The 22,933-nt window shown below is 38.4% G+C and overlaps 1 protein-coding gene across 5 annotated transcripts in view; it reads right to left on the bottom strand.

The window, feature by feature from the left end:
• Positions 1-6,369: 6,369 nt before the first annotated feature.
• LOC117414015 (leucine zipper protein 1-like) overlaps positions 6,370-22,933 on the bottom strand; it is a 54,616-nt gene continuing 38,052 nt past the window's right edge. For all 5 annotated transcript variants that reach the window (XM_059000464.1, XM_059000467.1, XM_059000465.1 and 2 more), the window contains 2 exons: positions 14,332-14,556; positions 6,370-13,822 (listed from right to left, as the gene is read on the bottom strand). In XM_059000464.1, the coding sequence (XP_058856447.1) occupies positions 14,353-14,556 (204 nt within the window). In that variant the 3' untranslated portion in view covers positions 6,370-13,822; positions 14,332-14,352. The remainder of the gene's footprint in view (positions 13,823-14,331; positions 14,557-22,933) is intronic.

Below are 22,933 nucleotides of genomic sequence, written 5' to 3'. Positions count from 1 at the left end.
GGTGTCCTATTTATGGCTTCAAACACATTTTTATTATCTCTCATTTGTGCATGTTGTCTGCTATAGTTTTGATGCTGTTTTTGTTTTCCAGAATTGAGACAGCTTCCTATCCTAGTTCATGTCTTGTGTTATTGCTAACGGGACTCCTCATGTACAGGTGGGGTCCTATTACCTGTAACAAAGTGAACTTATACGGCTGGTTTCACAGACCCCATTAGCACTATTCTTGGCTTGCCTAATGTTACTTTAGGTAAGGTAGTCCAAGGTTAGTCCTAATTGGGGTCTGTGGAACCAGCAGGGTAAATGGGGGAGACTTGAGTCAGAATTCTACAGTTTTACAGTCTTTTAGGTCTTAAATACTAAATCTTAAGTAACATTACCACATGATGTGCCTATTTAATTTACTTAAATTCACTTATGAAGTGCCCACGTATTGTATTATGAGTTATTTAGTTACCTCCAATGTACCTAAATGGAATGTGTTTTCATTTTGATCTGTTAGTCAATTTCAAGTTACTTTCTGGCAATGCTTCAATATTTCTAGGAATACATTTCATCTAGAGAGTTACCAGAACATTTGTAGTTCTGCCAAAAGTTACCATGGAGAAGGTGGAAATACTGTCTGAAGGCCAGGCTCAGTTAATCATTAGGAGTGGCCAATAGACAATAAAATAAGAAACTAGTGCCATGAGAGAAACGTTTTGAAAAGGAGTGTCCTTGTAGCAGTTGTCTAAATGTATAACTTTTTAGTATTTAATGTTGTCTTATGGTTTAGTTTTTAAATATGTGGATAAATGTATTTCAAAATAAGTCAAAATCTGGATAAGATCAGGAAATTATTAAATAAACCTTGGGTATTCCATTTAATTAGAATGGAGCTTTAGAAAGCACACACTGTGGTGGACTGGGCACAGTTCTCCTGTACTGGCTGTTACTGAAGTGTGTTAGTCCACTTCACTCAACACTTGTCTTGTTAGTACTGTCTCAAAGTACAGTTGATTATTTTAAGGGGATGTGATGCTATTGAAAGTCAACACCATGCTTGCGTTAAGATCAAAAGGCAATAAAGCAAGAGCAACCATTTAAAGCTGCAGTGTCCCTCAATTATGTAATATGTTCGTCCGAAATGATCCTTAGGTGAAATGTGTACTGCATTTAATATCCCGAGGTACCCTCAGAATCCAGACCTTGTTGGATATATCCAGTCTGTTTAAAGGTAATTCCAGCTGCAGAACTCAAATGACAAAGGTGTATAAGACAGGAAAGGTGCCTACAAGTGGCTATCAAAAATGAAATAAGTACTGTGTAGTTGTTGCACCTTTAATGGCCATATGGTATATCTCATATGGAGCTAAAATGAGCAAAATATCACAAGGAGGCTTACATACTTTCTGATACATATGGAAAAAAATAGGAGTTGCTTTCTGCAAATATACCCTGCAGCAGTTCCATTGAAGGTGAAGCAACTTCCATTATAAATATTTAATTTTTTGGCTGTCACTTGTAGGCATAATTCCCTTTCTTTTGAGGCTTCTTGTTGCTTAAAATAGCAGAATGGTGTTTTGTATTCTGATAACATTTTACAGGGAACACTGCACTATAGAGCTGATATTTTCAACATGGACTTAAAAATAAAAAAAATATGACTGGATAGTAATACCAGCTTTAAAATCATACGGAGCAGGAGGCCATTGACAGGGCTTATATAAACCCTGATGAGGCCAGGGATCAAAGTGATGCAGTGCTTTGTTAGCGGTAGTTCTATTTTAATACCAAAGAGCCAGGTGTCTGGGTGCTTTGTTTTGGAGGCTTTAGTTTATAGCAGATGATCACGCTTTAGAAAACTGTCTGAACAGACAGCTTAGTTTAGGGTCTCTTGAACTGAGCACACCTGGAGAAGGCATAATGACTGAGTGTATTAAATAAGGGGATTAAAGTGTAGCCATTGGTTATAAATACTGTATTTGTATTATAGTGCTTAACTTTATGTTTTAAATGGAATTATATAGAGAACGCTTTGAAGCTTGGTTCAGACCATTGCATTGGTGCCAACAGGATACAAATCATACTATTTATGGAGAATCATACTATTTAAGGGACAACAGTAGAGAATAACAGGGAACACATTTAAAATGTTATTCTTCTATTTGTATTGTATGGTGCTTGCAATCGTTCTTCGTTTTGTTGTTTAAATATTGAGTGCTTATCATTGTTCTATAAATCTAACTTTACCTGAACTGAACACATTTATTTTCTCCATTTTTTTTTTTTATTTATTTTTTTTATGTTTAAATATATGATTCGGGTCTGTAGAGGTATGCAGGGCTGCTGTGTGAGTTGGCTTCCAGTTTTTTTCTGGGCTTGTCAGCACACAAATCCATCTCCCAACAACCTTTGCAACTTCCAATCGCTGTGTCTCCTACTCTCCTGTGACACAGGCAACCAGGAATGCTGAAATACAATATACAGCTTACTAGTGTACGCACATACGGAGTGCCCTCATCATCTCAGAAATATTCAGAGTGTATATAGTTAAGTAGGTGTTTCCTGTAGTATTTTGAAAAATAGGAGATCCCAGTTTATCCTTTGCTTGTATTTTGTTTTGCTTCTCTAAGCTACAGACGTGCTTGCAGATGACATTATTTAACTCCTGCTGTTACTCATATGAACATATTTAAATTACAGCGTGACAGAAGGGCACTAAGACTTGGACATTGCCAGCAATGTGCAATACAGGGTACATTTCGGAAAAATTTAGCAGTTCATATTTTAGTATAGAATTCAGCATGATTGTGGGGTACTGGAGCTTTAATTAATTTGATTTTAATCATTAAATTACAACCTTTGTTTTACTGCTTAGTGTGTCCTGTTTAATGCAGATTATTACAGGTATGATATATGGACTATAATAAATGTTGGCAGTTGGAAAGAGCAAGTGGAGCTGTAATTTATTGCATGTCCAGTAGGTGGTTTATAAGTAGCTTCAAAAAATATAAGGACTCTGCTTTCTGTCTGACTTAAACAGATAAAAAAATAAAAAAGATTAAGACACAAAACCATTGTCCATTTTCTTTTCAGAATAGTTTCTAATTAGGGTTAAACATAGCAAATAACACCACACTTCAACATAAGGCTTTACATCAATACCCTTTAAATGGCTGAGTTCTTGAATTGTTTTTTTAGAACTGTTACAATGTGATAATGTTCAGGTGGTGGCCATGGTCCACACAGAACAGGACTGCAGTGTAGACTGGCAGACGCAGGCTGGAGCTGTCAGGAATGCTCCTCAAACTGATCTCTCACCTGCAAGGAACATTCCTTACCATATTAGGTGAACTGCACTTGCAAAGGAAATCCTAAAGGTGCAGTCCTTAAAGAGGTACTTTATAGTAAAGGTTGAATTTCTTACCTGTTTAATATTATCTGGTTACGTGCATTTGGTATTTTTGTTTGTGAGTTTATATTACAACACTTGAAGTCACTTTTGGCTTTTTAGCTTTACATACAGCATTATTTTGTAGCTTTAAGAGTTGTAGCAACATGACCTATAATATTTCTTCTGTTTTTAAAGTTTTTAGCCTAACGTAATGCAGGAGACAGCCCCTTTAAACAATAAGAAGCTCCCCTGTAACTGCTACTTAGATATGGATCACCAAGGGGACTCCTGTCTGATTAAACAACATCATGAAACAAGCTCACAGAGGTGCAGTATTTTATTGATTGAATCTACTGCTTGGTGTTTAAAGGGTTAAACCCTCAGTTACTACACCGTCACGGAAACCTGAAACGAGAAACAAAGTCTAAAACAAGTATTAAAAGACTCTAAATGAACAGCAACACCTAGATACGTACTGCATCCTAACAACCCAATTCACTGTTGTTACAACTAGCTCCGCAATGCTCTTTAAATGTCATCCTTTGTGATTTAAAAGCATTGTTCCATACCTTCATCCTACTCTGCATTCCCCAAACCGCCTCTGTTATGATGCTGTAATGCATTTTTTTGGTTTACTCCACCCCAATTTGATACCCATGCAGTCTTTTCTGTGATCTCGACTGGCCAGATTAACAGTTTGTGCAGAAACAAGATTGTCGTCTTGAAGGTTTCTGTGATGTGTGTGGACCGCTGAAATCGCACGGGTCTTGAGGAGTGTTTGCGGCCACGGGTTGTTAAATGAGAAGACTGTGATTACTGCAAATCGCGTTAGCTGTTATAAAACATGACAGTTCCATATTGAAGTTGAGACATATTACAATACATTCCACCCCCTACCGCCCCATCTTCACAATGAGGGTGGCTGCACTTTCTATTTATTTTTCTTTTACCTGTAACAGTCCTGTTCCACCCCATCCACATGCCTTCCCCCGTGGAGCTGCTTGAATGCTGAAAGTCTAGACATTGAGGGAGGAGGGACACCCCCTGAGGTATGCAGGCGCGGCTGAACCCAAGCACAACAGGAATCAGGTGGTCTGCTGTGAATGGTAAACAGGGCCTGCAAAACAGCCTGTGTGGGAAACCTCAGACTCCACAATACAAACACAACACACATATCCTGGTGACGGGGGTGAAGAAATCAGCTGCTTGTTGTGCTACAAGCGGTGTTCAATACAAACACACACAAATCATTTTGGTTATCTTGGTTTGGGGGAAGAAGGGGATATTTTGGCCTAGTATATAATTGAAGAGCTTCAAATCCCAGACCATAATTTGAAATGTGTAAATACTCACCCTTGTTCTAACAGTAACTAATGCCAAACTAAAAAGGTGGTTGATGACTTGCAATGTCTTTTAAAAGATGTCTCGATAATTACAAAGTAAATATTTTACTGGTAGTATTACTGCTACAATATTATTAACGTTAGAACCACACCCAACTGTTAAGAACACCTGTACAGCAGACTGTTACAAGATTCAAACATGACACATTCGAAGTATTGATAACATTGCCCTGCAGTATTCCTTAAAGATTGTTGAGGTAAGTAATTGTATCTAACAAAATAATTTCATAATTCTTACCTGTTACCTTCTACTTGCTAAATTAGCCTCAAATGTAGAGTTTTGAAAGAAGCACATTATAGCACACCTGTATGTCCATTTTAAAACATATCTGGTACTGCTGTAGGTTAAAGGAAGCTCTCAGTTTCTATCCCTTATTCTCAGGTTATCTTTTTGCTCTTGCGCTTTCTGGGTTATTTCAAAGCAGCAGTCAATAGGGGAAGCAGCTGATTGGTTAATGACAGAAAAGAAGCCATTGAAGGGGTGGGGACAATTTCTCTCTCCTGGTGAAATGACCAAGCAAGTGCAACACTAACTGAAAGCATAGCTTGCAAACAGAGATTTATTTAGCAAACTGTAGTACCATAGATTATGTTTTATAATAAAATACAAGTTTACTGCAGCTGATTTCTTTCAGACATTTGAGACGCACATAACGAATGAAGTACACAACCTGTATGAGTTATGGAATAATTTTGTTTGCTACAGTCACTTTAATAATACAAATGAAGCCCTCTAAATCCCTGCTTGGTTTACCTCTCAGTTTAAGTGATGCATGTTATAGTCAGCAGATTTCAAGGTCGCTACTGCATGCCTAGACTATGGTGACATTATTTGTTTGACCTAACAGCTATGTGAACCCATCCCCATCCTCCTTTTCCAGTCTGTCCTTGTGAAGAAGGCAAATATTATGTATTACAAAGCAACGGTGAATGGTTTTTTGAATTAGGGGTTATTAGCATGGGAAATGTATTTATGCTCTTTCTTAATTCTGTAGTTGTAGTGGGAGTTATTTACAGGATATCCTTTATTAAATATTTCCAAAATTTCCATCAGTGCAGAAACAGTTCACGAACACATATTATGGCACCATTAAAAGAAGAATAGAATCCGACTTCAGATTTAATAAGTATGAAGGATTAGGATGTTGGGTTAATTCTCACTGCTCTTGGAAATTAGAAAGAATTTCATGTAAAGGGCAATAAATTGATGGTGTAAATTAACAGAGAAGGGCATTGAGACCATACAAGTGTATGCATTTCTATGAAATGTAATGTGAGCTGGCTCGCCTACCTTTTTTAAAAACACACACACACACACACACACACACAAAGACAGTGTTTACAAACAATTATTTTTATTGAATACATTTCGCTGTACAGTTGGCAGCTTTTTGATAATCAGGAGATCTACATGCGAAGGTAAACATGCACGAATAATCACTCTAAAATGAATATGAGTGTCTCGTTCTGTTCAGTGTACATCCTAACAACTGTGGCACAAAAAAGGCTGCTGAAAGGTGAAAAAAATATGTTTTTATTATTATTTTTATTTCTGAAAGCTGTGCTCTCTTTTATATATACTGTGGTCCGTATATCCATATTTAAAAATAATATTCCATAGTTTTAGTAATATTTTCTGTTTGTTTTTTTTTTATTTAAAAATAAATATTGCACCCTCTTTGGCAACATTTGACTGTTCACAATTATATATGCACACTAAATATAGAACAAAAAAAAGGGAAAAATTATTATTTTAAATCAGTATTTCCTTGAAACAATTTGAATTTTATCATCGATAAATATATAGTATTTTCTTGTGGCAGATTTCAAATATCATCTTTTGTAATGCATATCACTAAAAAAAATAAAATAAAAATAAACTCAAAGAAGTCACGCCTTTTAGGGTGGAGTGTTTGTAAAGAAATGCGGCGCACCTCCCCAGGAGTGATTTTCAAACCAACACAAATATACAGGTTAAAAAAAAAAAACAAAACAACATTTGAAAAAGAAATTCTAAAAAATGATGAAAATAAATCGCCTGTTGCTGGCATTTTTTTTTTTTTTTAAATAGCCTGTTTATTTTTCTCTGTCTAGCCACAGTAAATCGTGGTTATGATCAATCATCACAGCTCACCCTGGATTAGGGTGTCATAGACAACAATAAGAAAGTTTATGGCAATTTCCTGGGTACTCAATATTGCTACATGGGGTAGTTAGTGGAAAAGCCTTAGCCAGTTTAATATTAATGCTAACAGAACAGTGTGGTCCAGGTTACATGTAGAAATGGTTGTCCACTTGACCATGGTAAAGTGGTAGTCAATACAACATAAGCAATATGTTCAAACTGACCAGGGACACAGCAATCCATGCTGAATTATACTGGTCTAACCAGAGGCTTCATTAAAAAAAAATGCTTGCAACATAAAGATGATATCAGTGAAACATTTTTAAATACTACTGTACCTACAGGATGTCTATTGCAAACCCTTTCATTCCCAGCAGAAAAAGCTTTAAGCAACTGAAATAACAGGTGTGAGTAAACACTGGGTACTTCTCCGTCTGTTACTGTAAACTGATTACAAAATGGAATGCTTTTGGCACAAACTTGGTTCTTGTTGAGAGACACAAGTCTAACAATACACTACTAGACCCAGATTACCACCATTTTGTGTTAAGACCATTGGGGGGGGGGGGGGGGGGGGGGTTCTTCCTAAAATACATCCTGCCACCTGTTGCAGGGTCTTGGGATCCACTTTCCTTAAGGTCCCAATACAGAATGTTGGCGTTTCAAAAATGTTAGCACAAGAAGAAAAGAAAAGGCCATATTAATGCTTTATAGTGAACGGGAAAGGAATCTGCAGATGATTTAGTGCTGGGGTCTTGAAGGTACCACCTGGACATTGCTTAAGACAGGTAGTGGAGGCTGTGGCATCAGCACTGAGCATCAAAAGGGCATGGCTGAGCATTCCCAGTAACAAGAGGATTATTTGATTTATAACGTCCAATGTCTTATTAATCAAGGGCTATAATACTGGGTTAGCTAGTGATCACAGACTATTTACACATTCTTGGCAATCCATATTCTTCTCGGTCCCTGACTAATGTCTGAGATTACTGTCAACTGGAGTCTGTGAAACTGGCCAGAAACATTCTTAGTTTAATACAATAATTACCTAATGTCAAGGAAAGACACACCAGTCCCTACCAACAGGCAAGGTATCCTGAATTATATTGAATAGAAATATAATAATAATAAATATATTAGGACAATGTGGAATACTCAGTTACCTAATCTCATATAGAATGTAAATTGTAATAAATGCCCCACACATACTGAATACCAACTGCAGTAATCAAAAACATGATTCATTTTCTAATGACCGCTTATAAAGACCTATAGTTCAGTTTGAACAGGACTTCTCTTACCTGATCATGTATCCTGTCCTTTCCAAGGGCTGCCAAGCCAATACATGATATTTTCAACGGTTTTTCAACCAGCAGTCAAGCATCTTGTCAAACTATGCCATGCCCTTTCAACGCCAGTGTCGTTCGCAGCCATCCTGAACTGAACCACCCAAAATGGGTTTGTGAAGTGCTCATATAGGAATGTAAGGTAGGCTGATGTAGGCTCATAAAAAACAGGGCTGTATTGCTACTGCAGTCCAATCAGTAGGTCTTGATACTGTGCCTCCAGTATTGCTTGACAGGTCTGTGGGAGTTTGTTGGAACATCCCTTGCCTGTAAACCAAACAGTGGCAAAATGTCCCTCAAACGCTCATGAATTCGTGGAGAAAGAGGAGTTTGAAAACCGCTGTGTGGAGCTACTAGATTCAACTACTGACATGTACTTCTGTGCTTTTTTAAGTTTCTGAAAGCATGCAGTGCATTTCCATTGAACACGTTATTAGTGGTGCAGCACCATCTGCCAGCCTGCTTGGGACTGGTATTCCTCTATTCGGTTGTCAGATTCCTGCTTATTACAGTGGATCGCTCCAAGGTCACGTCCAAGAGCTATCACCAACTGTCGTTTCACACGAGAGGCCAAGTGTCCCTCCCTTCAGTGGACCCACTGAACTACCCAATCTGTGCTGCCAATCGATTTTTTCTTGCAATTGGCACCATGTTTATCCTCACTCCATCAAAGCCAACAAAAGGCCGCTAGATCACTGAATATTTCATTTTAAATGTAAAAGGCACCATTGTTCATCACGCTAGAGGTTAATTAGTTCAAAATGAAAGAATCAATACCGCTACTTGTCATTCGTCAAGAAGTTCTGAAGGACAGAATATTGTAGGTATAAAGTCATGAGCCATCATATTTCGTTATAACAGTAGTTCATCGTTGTTGATTTTCTATCATACAAAGCAGCTGGTTACGTGTGTCAAGGTCGTGTTATAAATTAGGGGGAAAGTTCCTTTAGTTCTTATTTTAATTGACAAAATCTCATTGGAAATCCCAAGTTACACAGTGCTTAAATTATTTTGCAGCCACCATAATGCATCATTATCGTATTGCACCTAGAATGAGGAGGATGGTGGTGCCCAATGAAGACTCTGTTTAAAGACCTCAATGAGACACATAACTACAGGCTACATTTATCTCAATATACAGCCAGAAACGATTTAGCCACACACAGAATTTTTACAGGGCAGTTGGGTGACATTGTAGAACAGTGACATATACAGTGCAGTAGGGTCTATTTTTACGTCACAGTGTAGCAGCCTCCCAGTGGACTGTATAAACTAACAGATATAGAATATGAGGGAGCGAAAGCTGCCAAAGAGTCTTGCTTCCTGGTATTTATATCCAACATTTCAGGGGAAATCCATGATTAGCTACAGCCGTGACCTGCAACCTTTCTGCACCCAGGGGCCATATATCAGCAATGCTTGCCAACTCTGTAAGCTAAAGCAGCGAAACAGCAGTACTTGACTTAGTAGGAATAAAATACAGTAGGCTTACCATTGTAGAAATGAATACTGTGGATTTAAAGCCATGCTTTGAGAAGCTGGGGTTTCAAAAGAGTCAATCCACCTTGTGTTTTTCTTTTATTATCATCAAAGTGAAGAAAGTGAATTGCTCCTAATTAGAAATTCCTAGAGCTGGGTTATGGAAAAAGATTGGAGATCACAAGGCTGTGTATACCAATATGATTTGCATCCAAAGAAACTGGGGGTGTCTAGAGCCATCACCATAATTCCAGTAAATCAAACCAAATAACACTTCACAGCTCTCACATGTTCCTATATGAAAGAAGATGACATTGTGGTATGTTACTTTCTAATGGTTTTTTCATAGCAATCCATGACCATTGCTCTTGCACACTCTACATCTCCATGAGAAGCTAGTTCATGAATATTAGGTAAGATTTACTGGAATTTCATTTAAGAAAAGTTGCAGAACATTTTTCTCATTCCCGTGCACACTGGTTAAAATGAAGACAAGAGGACCGATATAATTTAGTACAGAACCAGCCACCTCTCACAGGACTGTAAGACAGCCATACCCCAAACCTCATTTTAGTGGAAGAATATAAATACTGAAAGCAGAAGCTGAAATCCCGATAGGATACAATTACAGTTTATTTACGAGAAGGAATTTTTTTTTTTTTTTTTTAAACGGTGGGGAAAACCAGCGTTTTCATAATTAACAATTCATATGGATACAAATCAGCTTTGACAAGTCTGCAAGGCAAAGCTTGAGGCATGTCCAGGGTGGCTCCTGGTCTTTAACAGACAAACACAGAGGCCTTCTGGTTAGAATTATTATACAGCTGGGGGGATTGCACACACTCCTACTATCAGAAGTATGGCAAATTAAACGCTTTTCTTTAAACTGTAACTGAAATGAATGGATGAGAAACAGGGGATTATTAAATAATACCCGCCAGCAATCGCTTTCTGATTTATCCTCCTTAGGGTTTTGCCATATGTAGCTCCCTTGTATTTTGGCTAGTTTTTGGTTCCCAGCTCCTCTGTCCAGCCATCGCCCTGTAGTAGTAGGGTAGTTCACAATTAAACTAGTGTCCATTTACAAGACATTCTTGATGTAAGGTTATTACTCTGAACATGGCAACTGGGCGGTACTAAAAATCTAAGCAGATTTTTCCACAGGTCTTAACATTAAAGATACTTGCAACCGTCGAAAAAGTGTTAACACCCAAGTGGAATCCATGGTCAGGTCACCACGAATGAAAGTCTAGACATTGGCTTTCGATAACATACATGGTGGTCTTTGTTTATGGAGAATGATGCAACACAGATGGGAGTTTGTCACTTGAACAGTAGAGTTTACAGGAATAATATCATCAGCTTTAGAGCTGGAGTCTGACTGACTTTCCGCAGATGTCTTGTGAGAGGAATTCAAATAACAACCCAAGGGTGAAGACACTACAGCTGAACCTCTTTATTAAGGAGAAACAAACCAGTGTGCTAGCTCCTTAAGGGTCCATGCAGAAAGGACAAAAATTAAATACAAGATCTGGATAATAAAGATTTGCATTGACGTTCTTTAAATTGTATGGCACAGTGTTGTGTGAAATATCCTCCTGCAATGCCCAAAGGTATCTACACAGACTGTTAAATAAAATTAATTTAAAAATAACCACACACAGTTCAGGGAGTTCGCACTGCAAACACTCCATTTGGTGGTCCTTGTGGGTCTGCGCACTGTGCAAAACAACTGCCAAAGAGGACCAGGAGATGGAAGAGGGTTTTTTGTAGTTTGTTAGGTTTGCAGAAACGCAGGTTTTGACAGTGGCAACCCCATCAGGAGAATACAGGATTGCAAGGAATCACGTCAGCTAAGCATTGCTGACAATGTGGAGTCCCAGGAAACACAGGAAAGCCAGAGTATGGGAATCCATGGCGGTGCAATGACCTCCATTTGAACTCAGATTGCTAACAGTCTACAGTACATTAATTCAGAAAGACCTCTGACCACAAAGCTACATTTTAATCACAGATCATCTCAAATCATGGCTGAACCATTCCCTAGATTTCAAGGGACTTTCAGAATGTTGATTTCTTTATTGAGTTTCAAGAAGCCATTTACTGTACTTGGATAAGCAAAGCAAAATGCTGTGGCAAAGGACAGCAAGGAGCGAATTACAGAAGACACAGGCTTGACAAAACGTACATGCTCATGGCAACATCACACCCTAAAGATTTTCAGTGGAAGAATGTGATTCATTATTTGAAAGCAAAAGAGTATTAACCTTCTTCAACCAGTTAGTAAAGCCAATAGTATGATATCAGGAGTCCCCAGAGGTGTTGCTTGTACATCAGAATAATGCCTACATTTAATTTCAAAATATCTAATGTGTTTTTGTAACACTGCAGGGGGTTCCATCCAGGTCCACCATTCCTCTACTGTGAGACAGGAGTTGGAAATCATCAGTTATCAATGTAATAGTGAGGTGAGGATAGTTTCACTGGTCATTAAATTGACACTAATTGCTTGATTAGCATAATTTAACATTGGCAAACTGTCAAAAAGGTTTTAGTTAAAATCCTTTTCAGTGCTTCCAATTTATATAAAGTTTATTTAAACAATTTGTTTAAAATTGTTTCAATATTGTATTTTGTTTTATTAGGTGCTTAACCTTCTGGAACACCAACCCTTTCTAACTGCAATTGATCCCAATTTCCACCAACCAGAACTAAGCTAAGAATGTAGAACTGCATTAGCAATCTTCAGCACACACTGACTGGGAATTCTGAGATTCTACTGTGGCTACTATTCAAACATTGCTAGTGAAGCAAGTGTATAACGTTGTTCTACAGCTCACAAAGCCAAGACTCTTTAAGTCTCCACAAAGGAAGACACATTATATATTGCACAAATACATTTAAAAACAATTCACTTTAAATGGTCTAATGGAATTATTTGAATGTAATAATGCATTTAGATAAATCCATTTTAATAAATCCACTGTAACAAATCAGTACTAATATTCATATGAAGAATAATTCAGTTGCATTACTGTTGACTTTAAATGGTTGGTCTTTTCAATATGCATTACACAGCAATGCTTAAAACACATCTCTTTGCAAAAAGGTCCTATTTTGCTTGTTTTCTATTTTATAACAGTGTGTGTGTGTGTTATGCTTGCTATACATTACATTTAGTGGTGTTTAAACTGTGCATTCCTGTACTTCAGTGTTGGAGTTCCTGTATCGGATATGCCAGTGCATTTTATTATAGAAAAGTCCTTCGTCTATTGTAGTATATCTATACAAAGTCTTTTTTTAGTTACAGAACACAAACAAAGAGACTTGTGAAACTTTGCAATCATTCAAACAATTACAAGAAATAAAAAAAAATAAAAAATAAAAATTCTTTAAAAAAAGAAGTAATTCGCTCCCTGCGTTTGGTCAATTCTGACTCCCACATCTGGTCAGTAACCTCTGCCTTTAAGTACAAAAGAGCCCTATTTTAAGGCAGTTGCAAAAGCACATTTTCTATGAGGAATTCAACAATTATAACGATGCATAATTAGCTACCCTAGTCTTACTCCTTATGCACAAGCGAACCTGTGCCGAGAACATGATTGTGAATGAGATTTTCAATAACGCAGTAATCGCGCATTATTTAAGTAGTACACCATTTAAATGAATGTATTCCTCCCCTGATAACGTGCCTTTTGTCCTTGCAGTTCAAAATAAAAGCCCAAAGTGTGAATCAGCAACAGGTGCCTTATTGCCAGTTCCGACTGTAATGAGTCCTATTGTGAGAGTTTCTCCTGAGTGATGGATATGCAAAGGTCTCCCTAGTCAAGAAAATAAACACACACATTTATATATTTAGATATACAATACATATGTATGCAGGTTGTATGTATCTATCAGCTGGTAAAACTACATCCATGGAGAATAGTTCCTAGAAAAATATACAAGTGCCATTTCCTGTGGAATGGGCAAAAACAATATGACAACAGTATCTCAGGAATATTTTCTTTCAGAAAGGCGAGAGGTGCTACTCAAAAGAACGATGTATGATGGAGATGTCTTCCCCAAGGGCACCTGGAATGGGGGGAAAACCCTGAAATGAAAACAAAACATAGTTAAAACAAACAATTATATTCTGGTAACAACAAGAAAGCTATTTATTACACCATTCAATAGTTTAGCTCTGTATCATTAGAATGCAGGCTTGGTTTACACTCCCAGTTTATTTATACTCCCTCCAGTGAAATCAAGTCGCTACTACAACTCCAATAATAAAAATTAAAACATATTTCTTCATTTCTACCTACGCTGTAAGAGCAGGTAGCGTTGGTAAATCACAGTTAATCTTAGAACTATTATTAACTCTTAACTGATTTGAACAGTGTTGGTTATAAATCCCGCTACCCTTTAAATTCTGTATGAATCCGGAGGATTCCTCCAGGGAGGATTAATCGAACCCCTTATTACCATCACTAAATACAATGATAATATTTGCAAGATTAACCACTTTTATGGCAGGTTAAGCAGTTTTATGGCAGCAGTATTTGGATCCTCCAGTGTTTAATCATTAAAAGCAGTTTAGCAGTTGGAAGCGTTTCTTACCGGTGAACAGGGGCGGCTGGTTTAGTTGTCGGCTTGCCGGTGGTTCCAGGTTCGTCCCGTGGAGCCCCTCCCCTCAGACCGGCTGCTCAGGGGCCGGCTGGATATCCCCCCTTGGCTCGGACACAGCTCGTGATTGGAGAACTGCCTCTTGCTCACAGAGCCCAGGTCCGATGGAGACTGCCTTCTTCGGGAGGTGGCCAATAGGTCTGTGCTGTCCTCTCTTGCCTGCAAACAGGGAATCACACTTCACATAATGGCTAAAAACAGCAGTCTCTAGCGCATAGCTCCTTCTTATACAGCACAGCTTTCAAATAATGGCTGTAGGGTGCTAGCTGGAGAGCACTGCTTGGAGATCTGGGATAGAATCTAGCTAAGGAGCCAATGAAATAAGTTTGGTCTAAATTTAGCCGCAACAGTCCACATCACAAACCACTGCACAATTCAGTCTCATGTAGAGAGAGGCCCATGACTGAATGGCAGACAGGTCTTTCAGGTCAGGTGTACTAGCAGCTCCCATGGATACTGCTGGCACCGTGCTTGACCGAGACATCTCGCTTCCCATATTTTATAGTAATTCACAGCTAGCTCATAGACCCCGATTAGCAATATTCTTTTAATTCTATTTCTAAATCGGGTCTGTAAAACTAGCTGTAAAAGTTAAAATTAAAATAGAAAAGGACAAATAAATAAATTCCTGTACAGATCCGGATGTACCCCCTTTTTAAAATCCGATCTGTTACACTGTATTCAGTTTGGTGTATTATATGACGCGTTTCCATACAAGGCACACTTCAATGTGAATCACACACCTAAATAAGCACAGTAAATAACATAGAAGGAAGTTGATGCGGTCCTCAAGCTTCAGTAAACAGCTGCACGATGAGGAATACAAAACGCATTTAACAAGACATGGGCAAGTTTACACTTGTGCAGTACACTCACAAACTAGAAACCTGTATAAACAAACACACACGAATGCCACCGGAACAGAATGCATACACTCGTACTCCAATAATATAAGACTCTAGAAGATGGACATTTCACCTACAAGTCATGAAATGTATATTACAAACATTGCTTCATATTTAATAGGGTATATTTGCAGGAATTAACCAGCCTATAGCCACATTGTTATTTTTACCAGGTGTATCGAATCCTGCTGTATGGAGGCACATTTGTGCAATTTTGCTAGTTTTTCAATGCGAGACCCACCTTTAAACAAGTCTTCAGTATGTTTAGTGTTTTGAGATGTGATAAATAGTAAAAATGACCTTTAAAACTATATCAATTGCACAAGCGAGCCTACAAAAGTTTACACATGTAGTTCCACTCCAGGTGAAAATCAACTTCCATTATAATATTTTTGGCCATGACTTGGAGGCTAAAGTCCCCATCTACACACCCTTGTCGCTGGACATGACTATCCAGCAGCCTGGCAGTCAGTCAGTTTTGATCACAGCTGAAGTAAAATCCATGCTCTTATTTGCTGCTGTTCTCGGAAGCGGCTGAGCTGTTGTGTTTGAACTTGGCCCTCTGTCCATTAAGGCTGTCCAATTTCAAAAGGCTGCTAAATCCAGTTTCTGTTGATTTGTATACGACTGCAGGTGCATTCCTGTGTTCGCAACCACAAAGCCAAAAAGTTGTCTTATTTATAGTTCAATAAAGCAAGCATTCACATTGCACAGGATGTTGTGTAAGGAATGTACTGTGGACTAGAATAGCAGTGAAAGGTGTGGGGAAACATTCACCGGGAAAACAACATTCACTTTTCACATGCTCGGCTCACCACACGTAACTCGGTGGCATATTTCAAACAGGTTGTGCTGAGATCATTCTCAGGATTTCATATTGGTTTTGTCAAGATCATAAGATGAACGGTTTTAAATGCGAAATCCTGAGACACAGTCCTTAATGAGCCACTGTACACATGGGTCATTTATGTGTTAATGTGCACAAGACTCTACTTCCACTAGATAAGCCACAGCATGTGTGTATACAACCCAAGCAACTTTGTCAGCCCTCTACATACTTTGTTTTTATGACAATCAAAAAAAATAAATCAATAAAATACTAGCAGGGGTGTTTTTGCAGGGAAGCAAGCTCAAGTCAGAAGCAGTGAAGACTTCATAAAGCAGAACTGCAGCTTAGGATGGCTGCTGTACGCCCCTGTAAAAGCGTCTGGCTGGTTGTTATTACAGAGCTCCCTGAATCACCACTGTGCAAAGCTGTGCTGCTGAGTCGCCAGACAGTGTCTGAGAGCTCTTGGCTGCATTTCCACTGCGGCCTGCTGGCCCTCCAGTTGAGGGGGGACCTACAAGTAGTGAGAAATGATCAGCTTAGGTCTAGAGCGCTTACTAGGCAGGGCATTGCCATACATGGTCCAGTGAACCTGAGAAGAAAAAAAACACAACTACGAAATGAATATTCAGATATTCAGCTGTGGCCAAATTAACTAATTTTGCTTCATAGTCGAATGTGTTGAATAATGTTACATTGACGTATTGAATTACTAAGTATTTAAAATGATCTATTTGCTTTATAACCTGCAGCTGAAAATCTGGCAAAGAAAATGACAAAAATAGAAAAATGTGACATTTCGAAATCGAACGTGAAATACTGTACTATTATTACGGCTTCAATCATGCTCACAGCCTCAATCCTATAATTCTTGGTGATGCAAAACTTTTGGCCATAGCTGTATATTAGAGTATTAAATAATATTCAAGTGGCTTTTAGGCAACAGTAGTAAAAGAAATTGCAATCCCTGACTCCAGTTAGATGTATTAACAACACTGTACTATTTTTCCACATGCAGGAACAGCTATATTAAAAGTGGACTTCAAAGGTTAGTACATTACCACATATGTACCTTACGCTCTGTATGGGTTAAGGTAACTCCAGGTATTTTCTTTAAAAACAATTAGGACTGTTTTATGAGCTCAAGTGAGATGCTACAGTGAGTTTCCATGGAGGGTAGCGGTCAAGGCAGAATTGTTAACAGAGTCACTGCCAAGCGGAAGGCTTGGTAATTTAGGAGTGAACACAGGGGAGCTGGAAGCCACTTAGATTGTTACAGTTAAAAAACAGAAAGGAGACTTGGTTAAGTATGCAATGCAAAACAGAGACGCTTCATAACCTGCGGCTGAAAATCTGGTAAAGACCTAACACCTTTTCTTTCAGTCTGGTTGTCATACCCTAACAAGGTGAAGCAAATCTGTTCCCACGTTTCTTTACCAGTTCAATGGTGACTGATACAGAAATGTAAACATGTAGATGTTTCAAGTGGAGATATCTTCTTTGAGAGTAAACATCAACCCCCTACCCTTTGTTAGCATAGTAATCCCACTGTCCATTTTCTTCACTTTGAACAGAAAATAAAGCTTACTGGCCAAAAAAAGCCCCTTACCATTTTCACAAATCTCCATGGTTGCCTATAACTAAATCAAATGAAACATTGTATCAAATTTGTGGGTTTGTTGGTCTGGAAATACTGGAAAATTAAAAGCTGCTAATCAAAAAAAAAAAAAAAGTAAATGTTGGCTGACTGGCTTCATTAAAAGGAATCAGATTGCCTGTGCTATGAATGGGAGAAATGTCCATGGTCCCTAGGTAGATATGATAACCAGCTCGCATTTCATGCATGGCTTTTGTATTCACGAAAGCATTGTAAAATAACCTATAAATTAAGTCATTCAACAGAGCTTTCTTTAACCTACAGTACCAGATGTGAGCCCTACAGTGTAATGAAAATGGAAGTGACGAGAATAGTGATATCCAACCTACTATTACAACAAATGAGTGCAAACTGTCTTTATTATCATCATCATCAATAGACATTTGGTTATCTTTTTAACATATTGACATGCAATTAACAGTTATCAAATACAGGGGATGGAAAGGGGGACAGGAATTGAGACACCCTCTCCCTCCTCCACATATTTGCTGCCATGTTTGCTTTCACACTATTCCAGGGTCACTTCAAAGAATGATAATTGCATTTTAATATTAAGAATATACTGGCTTGGAAAGACCATGCCACTGTAATACAATGTCCTATTAGTCTGCTGTATTCCTATATGCCGATGTGAAACTAGCTGCCTGTGGGTCAGAGTGGCTCACTGTCCCTCCATGTCATGCGTCACTGAAGACTGCCTCCTGCTGGAGACAAACTCATATTTTACAACCACAGTAAGTGGTCTTGACTACTGGAAACACCAACCTCTGTTCAGCTATCATTTTTTTAATGCAGAAATGGAATTGCTGGCAAAGATCTCATAATCTGAATGTGTGTTAACAGGAATAAAGTAGGAAATGGAAGTGAACGAAAAGCACACCACCTATAAACGTCAACCCCCTCTGGACAAATTGTGGCACAGTCTCTCAATGTTTGACCCCTTTAAAGAGAGTACCAAATGGAAATAAGTACAAATTACACCAGAATGCTACAGTAAGATAGAAACAAAATTGTGTAATGGGTTTCTTGCATGCAACATCATTTAAATGAAAACCCCAATGGCAATTATCAGTGTACAGTGTGACTGGTTTGGCTAGCTTAACTGGTTCCAAATGGTTGTAGAAGGCTTGGTGTATCAGAAAGTTCAGAAAGCAAACTGACTAAATTGCTTCCTTTTTTTGCACAGCACTACAAAAATGAACACATTACTAATTTCCATGCTTTGAATCTACAATAACTTTTAGTTTCATGAATGCCAGGTATGGATTTCACCTCACAGCACGTAATTCACAGTGTGTCTCTAAGTTAATCCTAGAACACAAATGCCACATCTGCAGTGCAGCAACCCTCCATCTTCGCCTTAGCAAATCTAATGCTGTACTGTATATTGTGAACTGTTACATCGCTGGCAAAAAGTGCACAGAGGCTTTAAAAACAGCATTACTGTTTTAACCAGGAAAGCTGGAAACGTACCCCCCTGGTCTGACTGCATCTTGTTCTTTGGATATTTTGTTGTTTATTCCTGCAGGAAGAGAGGCCAGACACCCAGTATGAGTCAAACACACAATACCAACAGCCTGTGTCAGACTCTTCCCAGTGGCAAGGAAAAAGCTTAGTCCCGGCTGGACTTTTTATTCTTCACACAGCACAGGCCAGTGAGGTGTTCACTACCTGAATGCTGTCCATACTGTGCTATGAGGGAGAGCCTCACAGAGTCCCCACATGCAGAGCAATGCACCTGATGAACATGAGACGCTTCTATTCCAACAGGGGGAAAGGTTTTTTTTTTGGTTGTTGCTGGTGTGTAGGCTGGCAGCAAAACTCTTGTTTCTTGTATCTTAAATTCCCTCTACTTTGAAGAGAAGGCTGTTGTGGTGGCAGATTTTCACACCCCTAGTGGTTATTTATTTTTTTTAAACTGCCTCACTTTAGAAATTCACCATTTAAGAGTCTTTTCTGAAGATTAGGAGATTAGTGGTTGAAAAGGAACACAAGTTTGTTTGCAATTCAAGTTTAATTTTGTAACTAAATAATTGTTGCTGATCTTGTAAGCCACCGGCTGACTACCAAGGGAAGATATGACCAAAACAAATAGAAAACAAAATAAAAAAGTGCTGGAGTCTACTAGTGGATAATGCCCATTTTTAGCAGAGTTTCCATGTAAACTGCAGCAAAACAGAGTTGTGCAACAGGTCTTATCTTAAGGTAGAGATCATGTGCTTTCACTTAAGCTATGATGTGGGTCTGTGGCTCACGGGTACTTTATCTTGACTAGAAATGAGCTCTGGCCTAATTTTGTTGCATGTGAACAGAGAGCACGTCATTGCAGATTATTAGCACATTTTTCAATGAAATGATCAGCTTAACTGGCTGAATATGGCTTTTTTTTTCTTTTTAAAGAAAAAATGTCTATGATTTGGATACTTGACTTCCTTTATGTTTTTGGATACTAAAGACAAATACTGCCCAATACAAGAAATGTAATCAAGCAGGGAAAATGTCATGGATTCACTTGGTCTGGGAAACATCCACTTTACTTAAATTGTATGTCTGTAGGTAAGAAACTGAACTGTGTGTGAATGTTATGTGTTAAACTGAATGAACTGCAGGGTGAGTTACATTTCAAGGGACAGAACCTAGCGAGTGAAAATGTAGTAAATGAATAAAATAAATCAATATATTTACCTGGGTTCTGTAAGGTTTTATTATCTCAAATTATGAAAACCCTGTATGGGTCAGATTTCTTCTTATTTGAAAGTCATTCTAAAATTTCCATCATACAAGCTAGGAGGACACTACAATCAAATTCTAAAAGGGCACAAATTTCCAATGAAAAAGCCCTAGACCACGTCTCCTCTTTTACAGGCACAGGCTTAGACAAGAAGGCCTTGTTTACAGGCACAGGCTTAGACAAGAGGGCCAAACAACTTGACCCGAGGTCAACCAGTGGGCGAGTGACTGAACTGGGACTCAAACCCAGGGCTCTCCTGGCTCCTCTATCTAAATCACAGCCACTAAAGTACATGTAACTGCAGGCTTGGCAGGCCTTGTGGTCTAGTGGTTAGAGTGGAGGGCAGAGTGCCAAGAGATCCTGACAAATCCCAGCTGAACCACGGACTCCTCATGCATCCCTTGGGGTCATGTCCTTTACCCCCTTGGGCACCAACAGAAAGCGATTGGCTGTGTTGCTGTTGATCCTGCGCCAGCGCTCAGGAATACACATAAAACGGTGACATCACTGCTTTGCTACAGTTATGAATCTTTAGTATGATAAATATTAAATTATAGGCTGCTGAGGATCCTTCATCCAATCAAAGTGCCGCCCTCGCCTGCTGTATGCCTCAAACAAACCCTGTATCATATTTTGTTTCTGCTGTGCTGAATCCTCAATATCGTTATGGTTGACATCAATATCTTGAAGAAAACATTTTCGACACCTTATCAACAGCAAAGTCAACAGTTAGTCACAATTGGTCACGTACCTCAACCACCTAAAACAGAATTAATCTTTTGCCTCTTTGTATGACAACAGACAAAATAAAAAGGTGTGTTAATACAGTTGGACCTTGTTATTCATACAATAAATCAGAAGGTACAGTAATAGTTATATGACTGTAAGTGTGTCTGTGTCGAAAGTGTGTGTTTGAGGCTGCATGCTTACCGTCTCCACAGTGCTATGTGGAATGCTGACTCCTAGGTTTCACGCAGGAGCCTCAAACCCCAGGATCCCCCCCAGGCTGCAGACCTGAAGTTACACAGGTCGTATACGACACAAAAACAAGCCATGTCGTGACTGGTATCAATGTTACTTGTTACTTACCAAATGTATACACACCAAGCAACTACATAGAAAGATAACCAAAAGTCCTAGCATCTTATACTGAAAAAAACATTGAAATGGTTGCATAGAGTTACAGAGGTAACCCACAAATGCACGCTGTACCTTTTAAAAAAAAAAAAAAAAAAAAAAAAAAAACAAAGGGGGGGGGGGGGGGGGGGGGTAGGGGGGCGGCTTTTTTCAAATGCTGTATGACTCTCCTGAAAACTTCAGTTGATTTAGCATGATTTCATTTGTAATACTGCATGAGTAATTAATTAATATCGAGCAAAGTACCTGAAAATACAGTACTGCCTGTAGTGCAGGGTCATGGTATTAAAAAAAAACTAGAATAGGTGACTGCTACTAAATTGTACAATTAGCAGCTACCAGTTAGAGACAGATTAACAACATTTTAAATAAAACATGCTTAAGTATGACTTCCGTTGTACATCATAGCAATTACTGGGTAGGCTAGCGCATTGCAGATTCTTTTTTGCATTTTTTTTTTTTGTTTTGCTTACGCTGATTTCTTGGAATCAGCTTTGTAAAAACTGCTGTTCCCAGCAAAGTCTTTCGCTATTGCTGCAAAACGTGAGCTTACTTTATATAGCCTAGTGAAATCCAGTAGTTGAGCAATTTAAAAAGAGGACTTGTTTCAATTATAAATGTGAAAGTGAAACCTGTGTAAAAACGGTTTTAATTTTACATAAAAGATGGAATTTCTACTGCAGTTAAAAGTAAACTCTTATTTTACTTTGGTGGTGTGTGCTTGCTTGAGCAGGAACTTCGTTCATGAATTTCCACCCTGAGCACTTTGTCTGAGATTCAGCACTAGTAAAAATACAGAACCTTACAGTGCTCTCTAAGATATGCAACAACTACATACCAGTTTAGACTGTGATAGTTACTGTAAAGTAACTGGGCTATTTCAGGTTTTACCTACAATAGTAGCTAATGTGTTGTCTCATTAAATCCCAGTTTTGACAGACATCCCAAATCTCTGTTTGTGACCTATATAAATGCCTGCTTTGAATTTTGAAGTAGGCCATGGATATTAGTTGTTGAACATACGCATCTACTGTTGAATTGAGCTTTTTTCCCCCTAGTAACAGTTTTCCCTTAGAAAACTGCTGTTGGTAGCCATTAAAAGGTTGGACGAGTCAGGACACAACATAACAAGCATAAGTCTTTCCACATTCCCTTTAGGTTAAGCAACTCAAGCTAAGCATTTAACAGGAATAGAAATCTAATTTAACAGTAAAAATGTTTAATAACAAAAGTATACTTAAAGAAAATTGTTTGAGCTTTCTAAGTTAAATAAGGTCATG

Source organism: Acipenser ruthenus, chromosome 25 (assembly GCF_902713425.1).
Source record: "Acipenser ruthenus chromosome 25, fAciRut3.2 maternal haplotype, whole genome shotgun sequence".
NCBI lineage: Eukaryota > Metazoa > Chordata > Actinopteri > Acipenseriformes > Acipenseridae > Acipenser > Acipenser ruthenus.
Note: the sequence above shows the minus strand (reverse complement) of the source record. Positions and strands in the feature narration are given on the sequence as shown.